This window comes from Phoca vitulina, unplaced genomic scaffold (assembly GCF_004348235.1).
Source record: "Phoca vitulina isolate PV1807 unplaced genomic scaffold, GSC_HSeal_1.0 scaffold43, whole genome shotgun sequence".
Lineage (NCBI taxonomy): Eukaryota > Metazoa > Chordata > Mammalia > Carnivora > Phocidae > Phoca > Phoca vitulina.
Window position 1 is genome coordinate 3,746,053 of NW_022589746.1, and position 24,657 is coordinate 3,770,709.

General features: G+C 51.2%; 2 protein-coding genes across 5 annotated transcripts in view; one reads left to right on the forward strand and one right to left on the reverse strand.

The window, feature by feature from the left end:
* The window catches only part of NTPCR (nucleoside-triphosphatase, cancer-related), a 30,001-nt gene extending 13,633 nt beyond the window's left edge, over positions 1-16,368 (forward strand). The window contains exons 4-5 of one of the 2 annotated variants that reach the window (XM_032430345.1): positions 8,072-8,281; positions 15,731-16,368. In XM_032430345.1, coding sequence (XP_032286236.1) covers positions 8,072-8,281; positions 15,731-15,799 — 279 coding nt within the window. In that variant the 3' untranslated portion in view covers positions 15,800-16,368. Of the gene's footprint in view, positions 1-8,071; positions 8,282-10,543; positions 11,862-15,730 lie in introns of those variants that run through there. The other variant, XM_032430346.1, reaches the window with a different exon arrangement.
* Positions 16,369-19,492: 3,124 nt separating this feature from the next.
* Positions 19,493-24,657, reverse strand: part of PCNX2 (pecanex 2) — a 304,545-nt gene continuing 299,380 nt past the window's right edge. For all 3 annotated transcript variants that reach the window (XM_032430306.1, XM_032430305.1, XM_032430304.1), the window contains 2 exons: positions 22,943-23,382; positions 19,493-21,527 (listed from right to left, as the gene is read on the reverse strand). In XM_032430306.1, coding sequence (XP_032286197.1) covers positions 21,354-21,527; positions 22,943-23,382 — 614 coding nt within the window. In that variant the 3' untranslated portion in view covers positions 19,493-21,353. The remainder of the gene's footprint in view (positions 21,528-22,942; positions 23,383-24,657) is intronic.

Sequence of the window (24,657 nt, forward strand, 5' to 3'; positions counted from 1 at the left end):
TCAACATAGTAGAACCTTGTTTTGATCAAAATAAGGCTTTTGGCGTATATTTGTTTTCAAGAGCAGGATCTGCTTTTGATTCTGAAATGAGATTCTGCTTCAGATCTTTGAAACTTTTCATTTGAAGGTCAGAGGACTCCTGGCTGGGGAAAGTTTATTTTTTACCACTTGACCTGGAATTGCCACTTAGTATTTCAGGCCACTAGGCTTTAGAGAGAATTTAGAAAAATCAATTTCTAGTCAGGATCCATTCTTGAAAGGTTGACAGGAGCCCAAGCATTGCTTTTGAGTTTCCTCCATTGTTAGCGAATGTGACATTTTTTTCTTTGTTCCTCCTCACTTTCTATTTCTGGACCTCACGATCATATATGTATGCACTGCAAGATCGGCCAGGGAAACAAAAAGCTGTCTGGTGCAAACATAAAAATTAACTTAAAAATTGTCAGTGGAAACATTCCTGCAGTGAACCAAAAGAGGAATATGAACTGAGAGTTCCGTGTAAGGTTGACGCTGCGGTTTATCTTGTAGGATCGGTCATGGCAGCCCTTGCTGGTAACCTCTGTGGGTCCACAACCCTGTCAGGGCTTCCAGGTGAAATGTGAAACCAGCCCCCTTCGTGCAGAGGGCGGAGGAAGCCCAGAAAAATAGGCCACTGCGGGCTGGTAGGTGGCAGTTGTAATAAGCAGTGGGAACTTACATACAAGGCTTGAGTTGGACGCAGCAAGATGGATGGGCCCCCTCTCGCCTGCCAGACCTTAAGTTTATAGAGAGAAAGGCCTTAACTGCGTCCAGTCAAGCAGAGCATGCAGATGTCAGCACCACATCATTATCTCAAGGCTGTGTCCTTGGGGCAGCCTCTGGGGATGAGAAAGGCAGGTAGAACCCACATTCCAAGGACGGGAGGGGCTGAGGAGCCTCTGATCACCTGGGTGCGGCTCATGGAGCAGCCGGTGGTCCATCTTTTCGATGACCTTCCCCAGCAGTCCCCCTCATTCCCCTGGGCAGGTCTGATGCTCTGTTACTTCTCATTGCTGGCCTGTGGTTCTCATTGGTATTCTGAGGTTCTGTGATTTAGATGCTGAGCTGGCTCCTGTCTTGGGTTCTTTACCTTCCTGCAGTTCTTGCAGCCCGCTCCCCAGAGGCCTGGCACATGTACTCCGTAAGTGGGACTGGGGTAGGATTTGTATCAACTGCTCCTTCCTCCCCTTTACTCCTCCACTTTTCCTGTTTCCAACACTCATCACTGGCTGCCTCCTCCCATTACACGTCAGTCCAAGGCCCTGCCTCCTTCAAAAGCAAACTCACACATGATGAGGTGGTGGTTTTCTCGAATCTTATACTGAGAAAGTGTGCATGTGAGCGTTTTTCTTTTTTTGTATTGATTCTAATTTTTTGTACTTTATCTGGATATAATTTTAGTCTTTGAGAAAATAACAAGAATAACGCCAGACCACCCATATACTTGTTACCCAGAATCACCTGTTTTTACCATTTGCCTGTTGTTTGTTCACCCTCTCTCTCCACGTGTGCACGTGTGTGTCTGTTCATAGAAACATACCAATTTGTGGAGGGGCCCATTTGAGAGTATGTTGCAGTCACGGGGATGCTTAACTCCTCAATGTTCAGTATATTTTTCCTAAAAGTAAGCATATGCTCTTATGTAATTGGTACAGTTCTCAACCTCAATACATTTTTACACCAAGAAAATACTAATAGGGGCACCTGGGTGGCTCAGATAGTTAAGTGTCTGCCTTCGGCTCAGGTCATGATTCCAGGATCCTGGGATGGAGCCCCGTGTCTGGTGTCTGGGTCCCTGCTCAGCGGGAAGCCTGCTTCTCCCTCTGCCCCTCCCCCTGCTCATGCTCACACTCTCTCTCTCAAATAACTAAATAAAATCTTAAAAAAAAATAAGAAAGTACTAATAATCTTCCATTCCCAGGCCTGTTTTGTCAGTTGACTGAACAATACCCTTTGTAACATGTTTTCCTCTGGTCTAGGGTCAAGTGTTGCATTTAGCTGCCGTATCTCCCTAGCCTCCTTCAGTCTGGAACATTTCTTCAGTCATCCTTTGTCTTTTGTGACATTGACATTTTTGAGCAATACGGTTCTACTCTAATAGAACGTTCCTCTTTGGGGGCTTTTCCGTTGTTGCTTTGTGATAACTTCAGTCAGAATACTACATAACCCATGGCGCATCTGTCTCGGGCATCTCGTCCAGAGGCATGTGATGTTTGCTGATGTTTGTTTTGATTACCTGAGTGAAGACTTGTCCAGTGTCTCCACTGTGCATTTACTCTTTTTCCCTTTGAAATTAATAAGTAATGAGTGGGGAGCCACTTGAAGACCATGCACATCCTCCTCATGAAAATTTCTCCTGGTTACTTCTCATTTTTTTTAACATTATTAGATTAGCTGAAAATAATACTTTTCACGGAGGCTTTACCTGGAAAGCCAATTTAACCACTGCCTTTTGGAATACTTTCTGTAACAAGATGAACAGTAGTTAACAGTAAAATCGCTGTACATTCAAAGGCTGAACTAAAAGAGCCGTAACGGTTGATTTTTCCTCATCAATGCTGCACTTACTTACTTCTCTCCAGTCTCTTCATTAGTTAGACAAGAAGTCATCACTATTTTACTGTAGCTAAAACATTCAGCTTTCTCTCTTCTAGGCAGTATGTAATAAAAGGATATCAGACTTCAAAGATACTACACTTGAATCAAAAGTTTAAAAATTGAATAAGATTCTTACTAAGCAAGAGGAGTTTTTACAAGCGCAGTTACTGTGAACACCGTTAGCTGATAAGAAGTGGCAGGACTTAGCACGTTTGGTGGTGCCTGGTCCTGTCTCTTGCTGGGGGCGGGGGGGGCTTCACCTGCAGGTCACATCTGCCTACTAAAGCAGGCCATCCTCTCTTCTGGATAAAATGATGTTGGTGACGGTAATTGTTCTGCGACCCCAAATATGTCATCCTTTTTGAGTAATTAAAAGTAATGTGATTACTCCAGAAACAGATTAGGGTCTTTGTGGCTAGGCCTCTGTAGCCCCTAGAAACCGAAGTGCTCCTGCTTCTCGTTGGAGAGGAAAGTAGTTTCCTTACAGTTAGATGAATTTCTTCAGTTCTTTCCTTCAGTGTCTTTGATCCTTTCCTTCAATTTCTTTCCTTCCTCAGAGTGAACACGTGCAGGCGGAATGGCACGTGGGGGATGGAAGGGAGCTCTGGCGTCAGAGCTTGGGTCTGACTCAGCTCTCACTTGGGAGCTCAGTGACTTTGAATCAGTTGTGTTCCTCATCTGTAAAACAGAGACGCAGATAGCTGCTGGATGGAGTTACTAGGACTGAATGCGACGTTGTTTGTAAAGCGTGTGCGTCCCCGGCTGCTAGGAGGTGCAAACAGGGATAGGTCTTATTTATCTCTCTTGAGAAGGTGAGTGAAGTGATGGGTAGGAGAACCTCGGGAGGAGCCTCACATCAGCAATTTGCCACAAACCCGGGGGCCAGAGTGAGCTGTAGGTCTGTCATGGAGACCCACAAGCTCGGATGTCCAGGCTGGTCCTGGGACGCTGGGATCACAAGGGGTCATGGGTTCTCCATCCACTGGGCTGACTGTCAGCCAACAGATGTTGTTTCAGTCCTGGGATAGTTCTCGTAGCTTGCAAGATACCAAGGGCTCCCTTCTGGTGCTCTGCAGTCAGGCGCTTGTGTGGGTGAGGCCCAGGGAGGCCAGTTAGGACATCGAGGAGGAGCCTCAGCCCTAGTCTGCTGGGCCCTGGGTGGGAATCTCTGGCATCTGGGTAGGGACAGCCCCCGCCCAGCTCACGCCCAAGGAGAGAAGGGCGCGGCAGGCCGTCTAGACAGCTCGTCCTGGCTGCCAGCCTGTGGCTTCATCCCTGGGGACACGCGGTTGACATGCCTCCAGACTGCTAAGGGGATCTGAAACTTTAGACTTGGAATAAGCACACAGAGAGGTCTACTTGGAGCCCTTCACATTTAGCTCCTAACTTCAGAGGGTTGAGGAATTGTGGGCTAGTCTGTGGCCACTGTTAACCACCATTTGCCGTCCTGGCTTCCCAGAACGTGTGGGTCTGCGGAGAAGGGCCCTAGTTCTGCCGCCTGACTTCTGGCAGATGCTCCCCAGTCCTTTCCCATGACTGTTGGTATCTGCTGTCCTAGACAGGCCAGCTCAGAAGCCGGTCCGTGTGTCTGAGATTAAAAAAAGAGTTAAGACCACCAGAAATATTTACTAAGTAAATAATTCACAATAAGGCAGAAGCCACTTTAATTAGCTTTTTCTCAGTTTGGTATTTTGGTTAAATGAAATGGCCTATTTTATGTCTACCTTTTCTTCTATATTCTTAAAAGTGCGTATGAAGATTAAACCACAACAAAAAAAAGTCACACAGTTTTCAGGTCTCTGGCATAATTGGAACACAGATATTTTGTTGTTGCTCTAAATCGATTTAATCTTTCCAGAAAGCAAACTAGCTGAGTGTAAGCAAAGTTATAAAATTATTCATAGCTTCCCTTCCCACTGACTGCTCAATTTTAGGACTCTATCCCGAGGAAATCTCTTCTCCCTCAGAACAAACAGAGGAGGTAAAATATGCCTTGCCCAAAGTGTTTCTCCCTCTCTGTGACAGTGAGAGTGGATAGTCCTGTGACGTGTAGGCCTGGCTGAGGAGCAGTGAGTGACGCAGGGTAGTGTCTGCCATCCTGCTGCCTCGCGGTCCCCTGCGGAGAGAGCAGGCGCAGGGGAGAGGCCACACCCCAGATCCTGTGCACACGGTGATTTTCACCTCGTGGTCCGAGGCGGCCCGAAGTGCTGCCTGAGCTCCTTACTCCATACCTTCAGGTTCGGGCACTCCAGGGGCTCATTCTGACTTCCCCACAACCAGCACTGGGGAGGACTGGGGAAGTTCCTGACCGTTTTCAAACCTGGGCCCTGGTGCTGTCAGGCTGCATCTTTACCAACTCAGAAGAGCATTTGGAACAACGTAAATACTATGTGTGCTCACTGGCTTGTTTTTTTGTTTCCTTCTAAAGTTGCTTGAATTTATATAAAAATAAAACAATTTTGAATATGATAGTGGTCCTAAAAGATTTTATTTATTTATTTATTTATTTATTTATTTATTTATTTGAGAGAGAGAGAGCATGTGCAGGAGCAGGGGAACAGCAGAGAGAGAGAGAATTGCAAGCAGACGCCCTGCTGCATGCAGAGTCCAACTTCAGGGCTCGATCTCACGACCCTGACTGAGATCACGGCCTGAGCCGAAATCAAGAGTTGGACGCTCAACCAGGCGCCCCAATAGTGGTTCTCTTATTATACTCTTGAATGTATGGTCATGAGTCATTTAGAAAAACCAGTCTTTACAGGCTTCTCAGTGGCTTAGCATCTGATATCTGCTTCTCACTTGCGCATCAATAACAGATCTTTCATCAAAAATCCCAGACTTATTTTTGAGATTCCTACAGTTTCTGGATGATAAAAGTCTCTGCTTTTGTACAAGAGGATTTTAAATAAACTAACGTTTTAAAGCGAGCACTTCCGGTTGGTAGAACATAATGTATGCGTGTGTGTCCAGATATCTCTGTGCAGAAGTTTAATGTTGGTGAGCTCTCATTGGTGAATGTCGTAGAGAATCCAAGGAACGGTGGTGTTGGAGCCTCGTGCTTTATGTTTATATCTGCTTGTGTGTATTTACATACATGCCCACATGTATGGGCACCTAACTACCCACATACGTACACCCAAATAAATACATATACACAGCATACACACATTCTTCATATGGTTTCTCTTTGTCTGAATTAACTGCTTTCAAACTATCGTTTTGATGTGCCAGATAGAGTTTTGTTTGGCTTCTGGGTGTTTCCCTCTTAGGGAGGATGACATCCACAATTATTCCATTTCTGGAGGCAGCAGAATGCTCCAAATACTCCTTAATAAGAGGTCATTGGAATGCCTTGCTCTTGTGGGATCATTTGTTTTTATGCTGATGATCTGGTACCTGATAGTTTTTAAAAATTCTCCCAAATTTGGCATTAATTTTTGAAGAAAAAAATTCGGAAATGACAGCAACTGATTCCACAGGTGCTCGCCTTTCCTCCTTCATCCCATCAGCGGAGGGCATTAGCTGCCTCAGCTCAATCTTGCATCACTCAATTCCATGGGAAAGAAAAAGATGACTATGACCTTGTCCTGCCCCTGAGGGGGAAATGGGGTGTGTGTGCGCACGTGTGCACATGTGTACACACACACACACATAAATGCAATTGAAAGTTAAAAATGAAGTGCATTAGACACAGAGAATTGAGTAAATATATAGACGATCTCTTGGATGACTGCAGTGGACCCCTTCCTGGTCTTTCCGCTAGTGAAGTAGGTGGGAAAATATGTATGTGATATTAAGTCAGCAGATAATAAGAGTACCACTTACATAAAAGTTTGACAACCACTGCTTCAATGTTTCCCCTCAAGAACTGCCTCAGACTAGACCCCACAATCTCACGTTGTCTGTTCAAAAGATGCCCAACTTGTCCCTGACCGCACACAGCAGCCTTTCGGGCACAAGCTGTGATCCTCCCAGCTTAGCATCTCTCGGCTGTCAGATAGATCAGATGGAACCCACAGTCCTCTGTGTACCTTACAGGCTTCGGGACCCGCCCCCCAGCCCCGTCCCTCCCCGGCTACCACCCGTACCCCGCCAATCACAGTCACTCTGGCTTCGGGATTCACAGTTCAAGACCAATGCAGCTGAACTCAGCCATACATTCTGAGAATGTACTGATGTCACTATTTAAGGAGTCTAAGAACTGTAGTAAAAAGTACTTTGTAAATCAGCTTTAGAGTTTTCAAAGTCCTCATTTATACAAAGATACATAAAATGTGTTTGTCACTCAGCATTCACTGAAGAGTTCCGTGTTCTGTTGTGTTCCCGCTGTGGCAAGACTACTCAGAGTCCTATCAGCTTTCTCTGGGAAGGCTTTCCAGAGAGGGCATGGATATTAGTGATCGGTTGCTGTGTAACCAATGACCCCAGAATTGAGGAGTTTAAAACCACGGGCTTTATCTCACACAGTTTTCCTGGGTTAGGAATCTAAGAGTGGCTTAGCCGGGTGGTTTGGACTCAGGGTCGGTCATGAGGTTGCAGTCATCCGATCTCCGCCTGCCAGCTCACTGTCAAGGTTGTAGGGAGGCCTTGGTTCCCTACCACATGGACTTGGCCATCAGCTGCCTGTGCGTGCTCACAACGTGGCAGTCGCCTTCCCCGGAGCAAGCCATCTAAGAGAGATTGAGACCAAGCTAGACACAGCAGTCTTTTCTACCTCATCTCAGAAGGGATATACCAGCCCTTCTCCCGCATTCTGCTGATGGCAGAGACCAACCCTGGAACTGTGTAGGAGGGGTCTGAGCAAGGGTGGGAGCCCTGGGAGCTGGGAGGCACTGGGGCCCGTGGAGGCTGGCTGCCACACCTGTTCCAAGAGGGGCTCAGAAGGAAGGAAAGGGATGAAGTCGTTAGGGAGGGAATCTGCAGTTGAAATGGCACAGCCCTGCTCACTTGTTTTTCTCTTAACCAAGACTCCTTTCCTTTTACTGTTCGCTTCTCTCCACCAGCCCTCATAGTGCAGATTATGAAACACTCAGGCATTTGCCTGCAGCGGTTACCTCCTCCCAGACAGGGAAGCTCCTATAACTCACAATCACACAAAAAAGAGGCCAGTATTATTAATAAGGGCTCCCAGGCTTGCTGTCTCATTTCTTTTAAACCTGAGGCATGTGGGTGCTGCTTATTTTCTGGGTATATATAAACACAAAGCTTGGTTATTACTGGAACCGTTCTAGAAGAGTGAAAATTGCCAGGAACCTGGGTCACTTGGGGAACTGAATTTTCTGGTTGCTGCAGTTTCCAAGGGAGCTCTTCCAGATCTGTTTGCCAGTGAATCGTCCCATGTAGACTGAGAGTCTCCCGCCTTCCAAAGCTTAGTTGACTTCGTTGGTGAGTGACCGGGGAGTGGGACCCTGGGGCCCTTCGCTTAACGTGACTTGGGTGTCTTCGTGATCTTCAGGCAGGTTCCAACAGTGGCCCAGGGCAGAGAGTGTGTGTCATCGATGAGATTGGGAAGATGGAGCTCTTCAGTCAGCCTTTCATCCAGGCGGTTCGTCAGACGCTGTGCACCCCAGGGACTGTAGTCCTGGGCACGATCCCGATACCTAAGGGAAAACCGCTGGCCCTCGTGGAGGAAATCAGAAACAGAAAGGACGTTCAGGTGTTCAGTGTGAGTACAGCTGGTCCCCTGTGCCTATAAAAAAGGAGCAAGTGACCTCAAACAGCGGGGTGGCTTTGAAACGTACCTTTGCTTTGAATTACCGTTTTTCCCCCTTGGAGGCTAGATCCAGGTGACTCTGATTTTCTAGGCGTTTATAGAACTTAAGTTTTGCCTGTGCTCGGTGAAAAAACACACTTCCCTGCGGCCACGGCTTTCAGCTGCTAGGCCGGAGCCCGGGCCAATAGAACGGTGGACGAGGGTGGAGATGTCCCGCCTGCACTGGTCAGTGCCTTAGCCATCAGCCACCTGTGACTACTGCTGTTCAAATACCAGAAAAACTTCCTGTCTCCGGTCACTCTGCCCTCGTGGACAGCACAGCTGCGGAGTGTGTCAGGCAAAGTGACGTCCACGGAACAGCCGTGGGGGCATCATGCGGGGGTCCGTGAGCGGCGCAGAGCTGTAGGCGCGCCCGGACCCCACGAGTCAGACCCGGGGCATGGGCCCAGCGGCGTGCTTTCGCGGGCTCGCAGGTGGTTGTCACGTGCCCGTCGGGGGCCTTGTGCGGTAGAGCGCGGGTGCGCGAGGCCCGGCTCTGTCATACCAGCCAGTGGCCGTGGCCGAGTGAGCACAGGGGCCCCTGATGGCACCACGGGCACTTCGCCCACATACGTGGTTTTCCTTCCCCCCCCCCCCCCCGTCTCTCTGGGTCCTTAGCTAACTGTCTCGCCCTGCGCCCCCTCTGCGGTGTCAGTGAGGGAGCCGTGTTCCCGGCTGAGCTCTGCCCTCCCCCTCGCCCACCCCCACCCCCAGGGTAACCGCTCACAGGCCCTGCGAGGCCTCGTGACCGGGTCCGGCTGGTCCGCCCCCCCGGGAGCGTACCGCGCGCAATTGCCGGCTCTCCGGCCCCATGGGACGTCCCCGTGTCGTCACCGCAGTATCCAGGGGTACTCCGGCGGCAGTAAACCGCTGTTAGGGTGGGAGCAGCCGGACTTGGACAACTTCATGCCTGCCTTCCTTCATTTAGTCAGTAGTCACTGAGCAGCGCCTTGTACTAAGTCGTGGTGCTGAACAAGACCGGCCAGGTCCGCGCCCTCCGGAGCGCACCGTCTAGTAGGAGCTCGGCCACAGCACGTACTGACAAGGGCCATGTGGTCGCTGGGCTGGAGGCGGGTGGGGGCAGGGAGGTCTCTCGGCGGAGCTGCCCGGTGCGCTGAGAGCCCTGCAAGGTCACGTGCTCAGTGACGTCTTCCAAGTCCGTGGGGCCCCGGTCTGCAGAGTTTCATGGTGCTCCCTCGGTCTCTTACTGTACGGGGCCTCCAGGTTAGAGTTTTGGGTTGGGATTCTAGAATTTCTGTGGAAGTAGGGGCAGTGAATAGTGAGAGAGGGTGAAAGACCACTGGTCTTCAGGTCGGCCACTTTAAACTCCGGACACCGGCCGTCCCTGCAGCCCAGTGTCGTCTCCAAGTCCTAGATGGGATTGAGAGGGCGCGGCTGGTGTGTCTAGGAGAAAACGGTGTATCTTAAGATAATACCACATTTTCTCCTCGCTGAGACTGGAAATTATTCTCTGGGCAAGGTAATCATTGCTCCTAATGATGTGTAAATAAATTGATTAGCTTTGGGTTAATTATGTAAGAGATAGGGGCTCACGTACCCGGTTATTCTTGTCTTTCCTGTGTTCCTTTAGGGCTTGTGTGAGCTTTCTGTTCCTGTTTTACACATGAAGAATCTCATTTTCCTTATCTGCAAATTTAGGGGTTGGATTAGATATTTCCTGGTCCTTTCCCTTTCTCAGATGCAGTGAAGTTCTCTGAACCCCTGTTTGAGAGCATCCTGTGCATCCAGCACTTAGTCCAGAGGCACACGTGAAGCATGTTCCCTCCTCTGGAGAAAAGTAGGTGATGTGACAGTCAAAATCTGGAGGCAGAGAAGGGAGAGAATTCTGTAGGGAGAGATGGCCCGAAGGATGTGGTTCTTGGGTGGGTTTTGAAGGAGGAAGTGGAGAAAAGAAGGAAGAACATTCCAGGTGAGGAAATAATTTATGTAAAGTAGGGAAGGCCGCCTCCCCTTGTGGCAACTGAGCATGTTAGGACAGGGAGGTGGACTGAACTCATGGGGGAGAAAGGATTCCACTGAGTTACTCCTGTTACCTAGACTTATTCTTAATAGCATCACGTAAACAGAGCATTGCTTTTTAGAAAAAAAACCTCAGAACACTTCCTGTTCTAGATAAGGTGGAATAGATACACTTCTCCCTATTCCTCCTATTAGGTATAGCTGAAAACCTTGGACATTACATATAAAACAAACATAAGGAGACCTGAAGGGTAGAAAGAAGGCAGCACACCGGCTCGGAGGCTCAGCCAGGGGACAACACAACAGACACAACTGAAAATCTCTTGTCCTACCAGGAACCAGGAGAAGCAACTTAATTGAAACAAACATCAACACGTGCCAACAGCAAGATGACAGATATGTTGGAATTATAGGGCAGAGACTTTAAAACAGCTGTGACGAAAATGCTTCAGTGATCAATTGCAAACACGCTGGAAACAAATGAAAAATAGAGTGTCCATTTTAGCAAAGATATGGAAGATATAAAGAAGAATCAAATAAAAATTTTAGAACTGTAACATATAATAACTGAATGAGAAAGTCTCTGGAGGGAGTCCCCAGGAGAATGGAGACAACAAAGGAAAGAATCGGTAAACTTGAAGGTAGAACAATAGAAATTGCCCAACAAAGAGCAGACTTTGGGGGGCGGGGTGGACCGAGCTCAGGGACTTGCGGTACTATAATAAAAGATCTAACATTCATGTCATTGGAGGATGGTCTTGGTAATTTAGAAACTTCTATCATGGTGCGGGTATGAGTATTGACAGTCACATTCCTGAAAATTTTTCTCTTTCGAAAGTTTGGTTAATTTTTTTTGTCATGTCTTGTAGAATTTACTGGTCACTACGTGTGGCTGCTGAAAAATGTTTTCAATTTATTTCACATGTGCTTGTTTGAGCATAATATGTTTAATGCTGTAGAGGCAAGAAATAAAGACCTTCATGGATCAAGATTACTAGAAAGAGCTGTGTGCACTGTTTCCCTGGTTCTGTAGCAACATGAAGAAAATATCCCTGCTGGTCACTTCCTACCTCACGCATGTGCGCGTGCGCATGTGAACACACGTACATACGAGTTTCGTGGTCATAGTGGCATTTAGAAAGCATATTTCATTTGATTTCCTTTGAAATATCTGCTTGATGGGAATGCTGGTGAATGTTATCTGCCGAGGGCACAGAAGAGACAGCTGGAGACTGGAGTGTTGACTTCGATGCCAGTGTGGCCACCAGGCACTGAGCACCTGGACTGAGGTGCTGTGCTCAGTCCTGTAGATCACCAGGGCACGTAGACGTCACAGTACCTGCTGAGCTATATCATGTCATCTTCATTTTATCAGTGAGAGGCTGCATAGCGTACCCAGGGTCGTCGGCCAGGAGGTGGCACGGCTAGGTTTCAAACTTCCAACTGTCTGCCTCCGAAGCCTGAGCGTTAGCACAGTCCTGCTGTATGGTTTCCTTTGGTGATAGGCATGATTCAGATGATTTTGTGAAAAAAAATCTCAGATTCCTAGAAATTTTCTACTTTATGTAATGTTACTACAACTAAAATCTACTCCACTGTCCTGAATTCAGAGTCCTTTATACTTGTTTTTTTTTCCATAAAGCAGTTTTTATGCTTTTAATTTTTGTGCATTGCAAGATCACAAGAGTAACAGGAGCTAGGTTCCGATTTCCTTCCAGTTTGGGAATTCTTAGACCTCTGCTTACTCATTCCTGCCATGGGTTTTTTCATCAAGCAGGGCATAAAGCATTTTTATCTCACCAGGACTTCGATGCTGTCCTCTGGGTCCGTGGACTCCTGTAGATACAGGCATGAGAGAAGGTCTGTTAAGCGCTGGTTTGAAAGCCAGTAGGCAGGATGTTTGTAGAAACTGACAAGCAAACTGATCCTAAAATTCATGTGGAGATGCAAAGGACCCAACTGAAACAATCTTGGGAAAGAACAGTGTTGGGAGACTCCTACCTACTTCCTGACTTCAGAACTCACTACAAAGCTACAGTGGTCGAGACTGCATAGTACTGGCCGAAGGCTAGACACAGATCAGTGGAAAAGAACTGAAAGTCCAGAAATAAACCCTTACATCTAAGATCAGTTGATTTTCGACAAGTGTGCCAGGACAACTTAATGAGGAAAGAATCGTTTTTTAATAAATGGTGCTGGGAAACTGGGTATTGACATGCAAAAGAGGGAAGCTGGACCCTTACATCGTTCGTATACCAGAATTAACTCAAAGTAGATCCTAGGCCTAAATTTAAGAGCTAAACTCTATAGCTCCTTTTTTTTTTTTTAAATCTATTTGAGAGAGACAGCGTGTGTGTGCAGGGAGGGGCAGAGGGAGAGAAGCAGACTCCGCTAAACTCTACAGCTCTTAGAAGAAAATACAGGAGTAAATCTTTGTAAACTTGGGTCAGGCAAAGTCTTACTTGATACAACATGAAAGTAATTCTTGGTTTGGAAACTTTAACCTTCACGGAAAAAATAGAGCTAGAGGGATTGGATTCAGGAATAATCCTATTTTTAGGTTCAATAAAATAAAGACACAACATGAAACAGGTTAGTAATAACTTTTGATATGTGTTAACTTATAACGAGCATTGTCAAATTTTTTTCCGTAATCCAGTGCTTATTAGGAACTTGTCAGGGTCCTTCTCACAGTTTCAAGGAAAATATGTGGTTTCGTTTTGCTTTCTTGCATGTAGTGTGTCTAGGCCCTTAGGGGCATTTTTTCCTGCCTGTTCCTGTGTCCAGACAGTCACAGCTTCCCTGACGTCCTGGTGCCCGGGTTGTTGACTGCGACCTCTCAGGCCCTCCCGTGGCCCCTGTAGGCAGCACAGAGCAAGTTGGATGCCTGAGATGGTCAGCGTCTTCATAATCTTTTACCACTCAGCTATATTTCAAAGACCCTCCTCAGCTTAGAATTCAATAAACATTTACTGAGCACCGCCCGTGTACCAGACACAGGGTGAATGAGATGCCCCGATCCCCATGGAAGTCAGGGTCTAAGTGTCACCAAGTCACCAAGAGCCAGGCAGGGGCTCAGCTTTCACTGGGCTTCCCGTCTTTCTCTGGAGGCTGCAGTGCAGAGCGGAGGGTGGACCAGCTTCCTTCCCGCAGTCCTCCTTACCTTGTTCAGTCCTCCTCGCCTTGTTCGCTTCTGCATCCGGAGCCCTTGCCTGGCCAGCCTCTCGGGGAGGACTTTTTGCAAAATCAAATCCTGGTGGTTGACTACAAGACGGGGCTTGTGTATGCCGGGAAAGGCCCCCGAGGGGGACAGGTGATGCTCTCCTCGCTCTCGCATTTGAGCTTGGCTTCGGTGTACAGGGAGCATCATGATGAACACCGTCGACAGTTTCATATAGACCTCTTACTGCGTAATTCTCAGAAATCATCTTAGGGAAATCAAAGGGGGGGTAGCCAAATATTAATGTAGTTTTGCATTCATTAATTTTTTTTTAAAGATTTTATTTATTTATTTGACAGAGAGAGACACAGCAAGAGAGGGAACAGAAGCAGGGGGAGTGGGAGAGGGAGAAGCAGGCTTCCCACTGAGCAGGGAGCCCGATGCGGGGCTTCATCCCAGGACCCCGGGACCATGACCTGAGCTGAAGGCAGTCGCTTAACGACTGAGCCACCCAGGCGCCCCGCTTTCATTAATTTTTAACATGAAAACATTCCCAAGATGTATCTTTTCCAGGTGTTATTTTTCCTGTGGAAGCAAGGCTTGGCGAGCACCTCAGCGTGTGGGATGCCCTGCCGCTGCCCTGGGCACCCTTAGCTCCCAGCGGCGGGCAGGGGGCTCGCTCCCAGCGGGTGGGAGAGAGGAGGCGTGTCTCGCTCGTGGGCTGGGTCCTGAGAGCAGGGCTGCCCCATGATCGTCACGGTGCCGATGGAGAGGACAGGGCGTTTCCCGGGGACATGGGACAGTGCCGGCATGTAAGTGCTCCTCGGGGCTCCTTTCAATGAGCTCTGCAGCCCCTCGCCTATGAAATCCGGCTCCTCCACCAGCTCCTCCTTCATAAATGTGACCGTTCCGGAGGAAGTGGCCCCAGATGCCCCTCATCTGGGAATCCCCCCTTCGAGGCACACAGTAAACTCACAGACCCTGAGGGCGGAGCCTGGTGTCATTCCTGGTGAGGTCAGGGGGCAAGAAGGGGAACGAGTGGCCCGAGTGGCCCGCCTGCACTCTGCTGCTAAAGGCATGAGACCCCCGTCGCTGTCGCCCACCTGCCTCCCGCTCTCCTCCCTTCCCATCAGCGCACTTCCTTGAAAGCAAACAGCAGAAAGGGACTTGGGCTAAGTTGAGCACGCACAGCAACAAAGAGCCTTGCCGGGCTGTGCGGCGGTTTCTCATCAAGCTGGAGGCGAAGCTGATGGTCCTAGTATCAGTGGGACCAGAGCTACTGGGGAGCGACGGCGAGGACAGGTGCACCACGTCCTTGGACAGTTGGGAGGGGGGCCCAGCCGTTGGCTGCTCAGCTCACTCCTTTCAGGATTCAGGTGCTCTGGATCTTCAGGGCCCAGCCTGCAGTCCCGGACCCAGAGCTAGTTTCCTGACTCTCGTCTCCCAGAGGGAGGTCAGAGCGCTCTTGGAGGGAGGGCGAGTGGATGTGGGGGAGCCAGGGGGGCGAAGCCCACTATGCATCTCCTCATCACACGTTCGCCCGGCACGCGGGCGGGCAGACAGGCCCATCTGTCCTCTCAGGGGCCGCCGGCACTGACCCCTGGCTTTGCAGATGCACTCACTTCGTCTTTGCAGGATTCTTTGCTTGGGTCCTTCTCAGGCATAACCGGCGTGGAAGCCTTTCCTCACCCCGCCCCGCCCCGGCTCCCGTGCGCCTCCGCAGACTTTCTCTCCCGGACCCTTGACCATCGGTGTTCTCACTGGCCTTGTCTGTCCCTCTGTTCTGCTCTGCAGGCTCCTTATGGAGTCCTCCCTCTGTCCCCGGCACCTTGCTCAGTTTCTGGTTGACACCCCATCAATGTTGAATGGGTGAATGTTGGGGAGGCCCAGCAGGAAGGCCCTGCCCTTACTTGGGGGACCGCCCACCATCCAAAGCCCCGGGTGGCGTCTGAACGCTTCCCTTGTACACGTAAAGAAAAATAAAAACGGATCACCGGGTAAAGCTTCCACAGTCCAAGCTGTCCCTTCGCAGAAGCTGGGGCTGGGATCCCACCGGACCTGGCCTGCCTGCAGGGTACCCGCGAGCTGGGCTTCCTCCCTCAGTCCCGAAACCTGCCTCCCCTGCTCTGGGCCTTCGGGGCTCTTCCCGGAGAATACTGCCTAGCAGAGGATTGAGGACAAGGAAAAGACTCTGAAGCCTGCTCTCTTGCTCCTTCCCACAGGTCACCAAGGAAAACAGAAACCACCTTTTGCCAGATATTGTGACGTGTGTGCAGAGCGGCTGGAAGTGAAGACCGTTCGAGCCCCTGCCTTGTGCGCTTGAAGAAATGTGCTGCTTCGCGCGCAGCCTGATCAGTGCCCCGCCTGTCAAGGATTTATGCCTTCGGGCTTACGAAACCTGATGGGCTTTTCCAGAGAAAGCCCGACAGCTGTTCTCCATGAAATGTTTAAAAGATCAAATTAGCCTGAAGGCTGGATTGGTGCGACAAGATGAACAATCCGCTGTGGCTTATTTATGCCGAGAGGTTTTTGTTTATTTCCTCTTGCAGTTGTGCGTATGATTTCGGTAAATTATGAAATGAGAAATGGTTTTCAAGAGTATTAGATGGAACTTGCCCCCATCGAAGTTAATACGTGTGTTCCGGGGAAGGGGGAGAAGGGCGTTCGCTACCTAATCAATTTTGCATGTTATGAAAATTAACCCCCTCTCCAGGTGCTTCAGCTCACGGGGATATGAGTTACTCGGTTTTGTGAAAATGGTTACTTCAGAAAAAAGCCATTTAAGTCCCCCCCAGCCATCTCATTGTTTATTTGATTGCTTATTGCTTAATAAAAAGAAACTAAATGCTGTGGTTGCAAACACGTGAGCCCTGTGTGCTTTTAGGTCATTTTGGGGGAAGATCTATGAATTTCCAGGATATTTTAGCAACGAGCCTTAGCTCCAAATCCAGCTGGCATTCATGCCAGGCGTGCCCCCTTCTGTCCCCGAGGCCCAGTCTAGGCGTGTGGAGCCTAGACTAGGGTGTCCCATGAGCCGGGCGCTGGGCGCACTGCCCGGGAAGCACTTGCGTCTCTGAGCCAGGATGGCGGTCGGGAGCCCGGGACGGGCTCCTTTGGTCCGTCGTTCCCCCAAGGGAACCTCCTGAAGCTTGGTGTGGATTTGCTAAGCCTTTGAGGGGTCACATCTGAAGGGCCTCCTAGATGATGTACTAATCTCATATGAAGGGTGCCTGGTCCAGTGTGGGGAAGGGGGCATCCCCTGTCCCCCTGTCCCCGCCCGGGTGGGTTGTTCAGGGAGACCGAGCTCATGATGTCCGACGGGCTGGTGTGACTTCTGCAGGCTCCCTGGGACCGAAGGAGCACTGCATGCAGGTGTGGTCTGGGAGCCCGGCCCCTGCGTCAAACCTACTCTCGTCCAAAGAGGAGCCCCTCTCGGCCTCAGGTGACCTGAGAAAGGGGACAGGCCGGGGGGAAGTGTCGCCTGTGTGCCCCTGAAGACAGAGCCAGCCTCAGGCCTGGTGCAGCTGCTCTGCCCTGGCTGAAGGAAGCCCCTCGGGTGGCGCCGTTACCGGCCTCCAGCGGCGCAGGCTCCTGGCAGCTGTCCGCTGTGCGGGACAGATTCGGGGCGGCCCCCACCGTGCACGCGGGCCTGCGGGCTTCTGCGTGCTCGCTCTCTACTGGTAAAGAAACACGTGCTTTTAGTGGCAGATAGAGAGTTTGAACCAAGTCCCTGTGGCTCCAAAGCCCTGGCTCTTTCTACTCCTCCCACTGTGTTGATGCTTTCTGTCCTTTTCAGCGCATGTGCCCCCAGATCTCAGCGTTGACATTTAGCTGCGATAAACCGAAGCAGCTATCGGCTGGAAGAGCATGGAGTGTTTGCTATGGCAGGGTCCTTAAATTATTACTGTATTACTTGGTCAAACGGGATGTTCAGGGGCATGTATGAAGGTATCCGATGCCATCCCTCTATTTTAAGAAATGACGGCTAATAAAGGATAAGGTTATGGTCTGAATGTTTGTGTCCCCCACAAATTCAAATGTTGAACTCTGACCCCCGGTGTGATGGTGTTAGCTGGGGCCTTTGGGAAGGGATGCGGTCATGAGGGTGGAGCCCTCAGGAATGGAATCACTGCCCTTATGGAAGAAACGCCAGAGGGCTCTCTCCCCTCGGCCCTGTGAGGTCATGGCGGGAAGATGGGGGGGGGGTCGGTGAACCCGGAAGCAGGCCCTCACCAGACACCGAATCTTTTTTTTTTTTTTTTTTTTTAAAGATTTTATTTATTTATTTGAGAGAGAGAGAGAGCATGAGGGGGGGAGGGTCAGAGGGAGAAGCAGACTCCTCGCAGAGCAAGGAGCCCGATGCGGGACTCGATCCCGGGACTCCAGGATCATGACCTGAGCCGAAGGCAGTCGCTTAACCAACTGAGCCACCCAGGCGCCCCAGACACCGAATCTGCTGGCACCTTGATCTTGGGCTTCCCAGCCTCCAGAACCATGAGAAGTAAGTGCTGTTTAAGCCCCCTCGTCTGCGGTATGAAATAGGATGAATTCACAAATAACTCTGACTCAGGGCCTCAGAAAGGATGGGCTTTCTGCTGAGGTTTAAAGGAGGAAGAGGCGGAGCACCGTTTGAGGCCCGCTTCTGAGCCAGGCCAGGACCAGAGGAGGAGCGGAGCGCATATCCAACCATCCCTGTGGGAGCCGCTCCCTGAGGTGAGGTCTCTCGGAGAGGAAGGGGTGTGGTGGCGAGGACAGGCTGACGTCAGCAGTTCTCATTTATTTCTGAGTTTGAAATGCCTACTCTCCAAGCAAACCCAGACACCTAGCAGACAGTTGGGTCCGAGGCCAACTGGAAGGAAGAATTCACTTTGGAAAGCGCGAAATGGACATAGGCACTGCTGTATGACAAACTTAAGCTGGAATAACACAGCTGGATGGGACAGAGCAGAACTGATTTGGAGAATGAGTTTATGAGATCCTTCCTTCCTCTTCCGCCGGAGCAGACTGTACCACCAGCCACTTACCACACACGTTTAAAAAACGATTTCTTTTTACCTCTGAATAAGCACAAGTGCAGGGATGGACAAGTTTTCAAATGCATAGACTGTCATCTGAGTGTCATGGCTGATGTACATGGCTCACTCCATTCCCAGTCCTCAAGTCATCAAGCGCAAGGTGGGGGGCGATGGTGGCCCAGAAAATGTGGAATGGGCCTTTTTCCTCTTTCTCTTCCTGTCTCGGAGTTTGTGAGGGTTGTGTCTGGGAAGATCGCACACGCGTGCGTGCATGCACGCTGGTGTCAGGGGCCATGTCCCTGGAGCATAATGACTTGGACAAAACCCCCAGGCAGTGGAGAGGGCCTAAGGGGCTGAGTATACCGGGTCTTCGCATTGCACACTTCACGAGCAGGGAGAAGCTGGAGCATCAAGTGACTTTAGAAAACTACTTGCCAAACAGATGGTCTCAGCACCCAGTGCAAAATTTAGAATCAATAATGCCAGATTAGCCCCATGATTTATATAAAACCAAGCACTACAGTTTTTAGATCATTTCTAGAGGAGAAACAATTTCGTTGTGTCCAAATGCAGAAAATAACCCGGTGGTTGTATGCTGCAGCACGTTTAAATTGCCCCAGCCGGAGGTGTCACCTTAGGAATATTTCTTTTAAATGGGGGCGAATCCAGTCTTTTGCAAGGAACACCCTGATAAACAGCTGCCTGGCTGAAGATCAGATTAACAAGCTCGTGTGTGTGTGTGTGTGTGTGTGCGGCGCGCGCGCGCGTGTGTGTGTGTGTGTGTGTGTTAGGGCACCTGGGTGGTTCAGTCGGTTAAATGTCCCAACTCTTGGTTTCGAATTGAGTCATGATCTTGTGGTCGTGGGATGGAGCCCCGAGTCAGGCTTCAGATTCTCTCCCTTCCCCTCTGCACCACCCCCATCACCCGCGCATGCGTCCTCTCAAAGTAAAAACAAACAGGCTCACGTGTTGTAAATATAAGGTTCTTTACCACAATGTAGAGAAAAAGTGTGACTGCATTGCTGACAGGCATGTGGGTCCAGGAGTGCATCCAACCCCATCTTTCCCTTTGGGGGCACACACACCCGTGCACGTGTGTGTGTGTGTACGCACTCCCAGCATGCACGCCCAAGACGGTTTTACTCTCTCAGACAGTGCAGACTTGTATTCGGATCGGAGGACTTGGGCCTTACTGTTGTTGACAAACCATGACCGTCCTTGTCTGCTTCCTTTGCACTGAGATGACCCGGATAAGCCATTGGGTCATTGATTAGAGAAGCAGCTCAGGAATCTCGAGCGGAGTGACATGCATCCAGAGCACTTTGGCTTCTCATCTGCATTACTGTTTCTCGACCTATTGGTTTTCCAGCTCTGTCAGGAGATCCATTTTCTGTGGAACGCCGTGGCTTTCTGGGTTTCTTACTTCTGGCTGCCCAAGAGGGTGGTCAGCCCAAAACAGGCTGACTTAATTCAAGGAGATGCCCTTTGTGGGGAGGTCACGCTCACAGCTCAGGGCCGGCCATTTAGTCCTTAGGGCTTGGCTGTAAAGTTGCCCAAGAGGATTTCAGGGACTGCCAGCCAAGTTTGGTTTGGCCGACTTAGAGAACTGCAGTGAGGTTCTATCAGCTTCTCATTAGACAGACACCTGCATTTAAATCAATAATAACCAACTTTGCATCTCCAGGGATGGCTGATTTGAGAATGATGCACAGTGTCTCTGATTACAGAGCCCACCTATTATTATTAATTGGCAATCCTTACTTTGAAAAAAAAATTACCATCTGCTTCCAGGGGGAAAGAAATTCTCGGCTGTGCCCTCCCCTAGCCCCCACACTTCAAATCCTAGATACCTTGAAGAAAGTCGTGGGACTATCCCCAAAATGACTTACTTCTAGCTATTGTCTTTCCAGAAGGGATGGTTCACCAGGTCAGTGATGCTCTTCTTCATAGACTGTGTTTCAGGACCCCTTCACCCTCCGGTACATCCACAAGAAGTCAGGTTTCTGCTTTCCCCGGTGACAGGCTTCACTTGGGGAAGGTCCCAGAATTTGCCCAAACGCCATTCTCACAGTAAAGGATACCCCAGAACTCACACAACCGGACACAGCCATAACTGTAAACATTTTAATTCCCAAAACAAAGGTGTGTGCGAGTGTTCTATGACACGGGAAGGATGGTTTGGCTCGGAAAACAAGCGAACATTCCTGCGAGTGGACAGGAGCGCCGGGCGAGACAGGCCTGGCTCGTGGGGACCCGCGGGACTGCAGTCGAGCGTCATGTGAGTCCGGATGGCTTTCCACGCTCCCACAGGACTCGATGTCTACACTCGGGTCACTAGTAGAGTGTAGACATGACTGCATGCACTACCACGTTTCAGTAAAGCTGCCGTTGGCTTATACTTAACATCTGCATAAATGTGCTAGAAGAGGTGAGGTTTTCTTTACGCGGCGATGGAACCCTACTGCGTCTTGAACGTGGTTTACGGGAATGTCCAAAATGCCAATCGGTTAACATGCAGTTGTCTTATTTTCTTCAGGGCAGGAAAGAGGGACTTAGGCGCTCTATTTACTCTAGCTGTTGTTAAGCTATTACCTGGCTTTTGTTAGAATTTTCAAATTCTGGAAGTTGTGCGTGCCACGCCCGGGAGCTCTGGGGGGTGGGGGGGCAGCTTGGAGCAGCGTCGGGGGGGGGGGGCGGGGGGGGGAGGGAGGTGTGCTGTCAAGTGTTTCATCGCCATGGGAGACGTCCTTCGAGAACCTGAGGTAGCGTCCCTCGGGTTGCTAGAGCGGCTCTCATGGCTGCAGAGCAGGGCCCCCCCCAGCCCCTGCCCCTACTGCTCATCCGAAGCACTCTGCTGTGAGGCCGTGTCGTCCAGGCCCATGTCCTCCTGGCTGGCTCTCCTGCACAGCAGTGCCCCGTTCTCTGCCACGGGCCCAGCCGGACGGCGGTCGCGACGCTGCCCCTGCTCGGTGGCCTCGGTGGGTTCACACGGCTCAGAGAAGTGCTTGAGAGAGAGAGAAGCAGGGAGCCTCAGCAAACGTGTAAGGCCGCTTCTGACCACCAGTGGCCGCTGCGGGGGTGGCCTACCCCGCCCGTGTGGCAGGGGGTCTGAGGGCCAGCGTGGGGGCCCGCGGGGCTGGCCTCCGCTGGAAGGATGGAGGCCACGGGTGTACCGTGCCGGGGTGGGTTGGGGGCTCTGAACACGGGGACCTTTCCCCAGGTGATGGACATGCCCTCGGTAAGAGGTCACTGTGTGCCTGCACGTCCTGGGGTCCGGCCAGTGCCCCCCAAACACACGCACGCATTGCCCCCTGGCGGAAACCCTAAGTCCGGCAGGTTGGTGCCCCAACAGTAATACCGGTGCTCAGAGTGCCAGGGACCCTATTGTGCTGCGGGAACTTGCCAGAATCCCAGACGCACACCCACAGACGGTATCTTAAACAGACTGGCGGGGGCGGGGGGAGGACGAGAAATGTGTGTGATTTTGTGCATTTTTTTCTGAGGAAATGGAAACACAGAGGGAAGTTTGTTTAGACGTGTAGTTACCTAATTAACCTAGCTAAGGCTCCTGAAGGCAGCAGCCTGCTTGCCCTTGGCCCCTGCCTGTGGAGCTGCCCCCGGGGGTGTGGCCCCCATCCTCCACCTCCAAGTAACCCACCCCGAACCAAAGCCGGGCAGGCGGTGACCCTCGTGCTCTGCAAAGAGCGTCAGCCTCTGGCTGGAGAAGGTGTGAGCCCGCAGAAGGGGCACGCGACACCTCCGCTGTGACACCCATGTATGCCCGGTGCCTCCCGGTCTCTCCCTCCCGACCGAAGGGAAGGGCCGGGGGTCTCTTTACTTCCTTCTTTCCTTCCTCTCTGACGAAGCTCAAGTGTGACCCAACATCAGCTAGCATGGAGCTCTGCGTAAGTCACCGTGTAGTTAGGGAAGGCCTTCCACCTGTCTCTTTCTGAGGTTCACATACACACAAGCGGGAGGACCCCCGGCAGTTGGAAAAGGAAATCTGGCGCCAGGAATCGGCGAGCATCTAACTCCAGTGCTGGCGTGAGTCCTCTCCTGTCCCTCAGGCCAGGGTGATGTGAAAAGAGCATGAAGCAGAACAGGCTCCTGCTCTGTGGATCCGCAGAGGACATTCCCGCTCCCCTCCCCGGTTCAGGGCTCGGGGTAGCAGTTCTGCTGAGCGTGGGCATCGGGCACCCGCCAGTACCGCCCACTGTGACCCGGGCCCCTACGGGACGTGCGCTGCGTACTTGTCTGCCTCTGCGCACAGCCAGGACACCCCCTGTCTAGCGCTACCTGCGTGTGTCACTCAGGGAACCCCGTGGACGAGGCGATGGGAGTCTACAGGCAGCCGGACGGCGGGGCGTCAGGCCAGGGGCCCGCACACCTGCCTTGGCCCCCGCCGGCCGAGCCCCTTACCCGTGTGGCCTGGCTGGTGGCCCTGGCCGAGGGGCCCATGACGATGTTGACGCTGCTGGACGACTGGGTGTCGCTGGTGTTGCCCCCCTCCGCAGCAGAGAGTCCAGAAATGACCAGGGCACTGGAGAAGCTCCTCTTGCCGAAGAGGAAGCTCAGGGTCGAGCTGGTGGACGAGCCCAGGCTGGACCTGATCAGCGCCTCGGCCCGCTCGCGGACGCTCAGGTGGCCCATGGTGGTGACGGGCGGGGGCTGCGAGTGCAGGGACGCGGCCGAGGCGTGTAGGGAGAGCCGGCTGCCTGAGAGCCTCTGGGCCAACTCGTGGACCGACGTGGACGTCTGCAGGAAGGCCTGGTGGCTTTCTAGGATTGGGCCGGACGAGCTCAGCATGGCCGGCCTTTGGCATAACGCCCCAGGGGCCTGGACAGACTGACTCCTTCTGCCTTTAGAAGAAAGCAGAACAGGTTGCCACAGCAGAGGGGAGAAGGAGCCTACCCATGCAGCTCTGTAGGGAAGCAGGGGGAGGAAAGCGTGTGCTCGCTAGAATGCTCGGTCGCATAACTGAAGTATTGGGAATCACTAGGCTCTAATGTTCAGCTATGACTTTGAAGGGAGCGGTCAGTGAGGTCACAGTTCTAGCAAGTGCCTTATCAACGTGTCTCCTGAAGCTTCCACAATTAGGCATTCAATCGGTAAAAATAGAGGGGGTGCAGGGGTGAGCCCCTGGGCACTGTCCCATGCATTTTCTCACGTTCAACCTCAGCCCAAATGGTTAATTGTGCATCTGGCGATTCTAATTTACTTACGTCTGTCTAGAGGAGGTCCCGAGAATTGACATGTCCTTGAGAGAGAACTCCTTAGGGAACATGCGTTAATATGGGGATTCCAGGGGTCCCCTCCAGCCCCACTCCTCCCCCCCAGCGGCTTCTTGGCTGGAAGGGCCCTCTGCCTCACGTGAACCTTAGTGCGGTGTGGACGCTGAGATGGTGGGGTGCCCATTTCCACACAGGTGTCCCCACCCAGTCTCTCCTGCCTCCTGCCTGCCCGCTGGGACCCCGGGGGGCGCCCCCCATGGTGCTGCTCACAGTCCCACAGGACAGGGATGAGTGTGGGCAGCCCCCTCCCCGCCCCGGCACGGGGCTCTCACCGGGAGCTGGGGCCCATCTGGCCGATCCCTGCTGCAGAGCTAAGTTACTCTTACACAGGGAAACACGGGGAGGAGAGGGACCCTGACGAGTCACAATTAGCAGAGACGGTGATTTGTTAGTTTATCCAGAGATCGACAAGGCCAAACATCTGTTTGTGATTTATGCGGTAATGCTGATTGCTGTCCAAAAATACTGCACATTCCTCGGCAAGTCGGTGGTTTTGATGCGCGATCGCAGACCACCCGCGCTTGGTGGGGAGCTTCTCAGCTGATTCCAAACCCAGGGGACAAAGACCCATCTGTAGGTCAGAGGGGAATGGTCTATGTTCAAGGCAAGACAGGGGTACCTCCCCCCATTTCCTCGCTTCAGACTTTCTCGTTGCTCCCTATTGTCATTGTGGTTCTTGATTTTTTTTCTAAATTAATTTTGCAAATGGAACAAGTAAGCAAGCCATGCAAATGCACTTGTGCTACCCAGGATCATTATTTGATAATTTAACTTACTTTGCCAATTACTTCATTATCAGATTATGAGTATTTCCCCGGAAAACCTCCTCAGAACCTGGGTTTT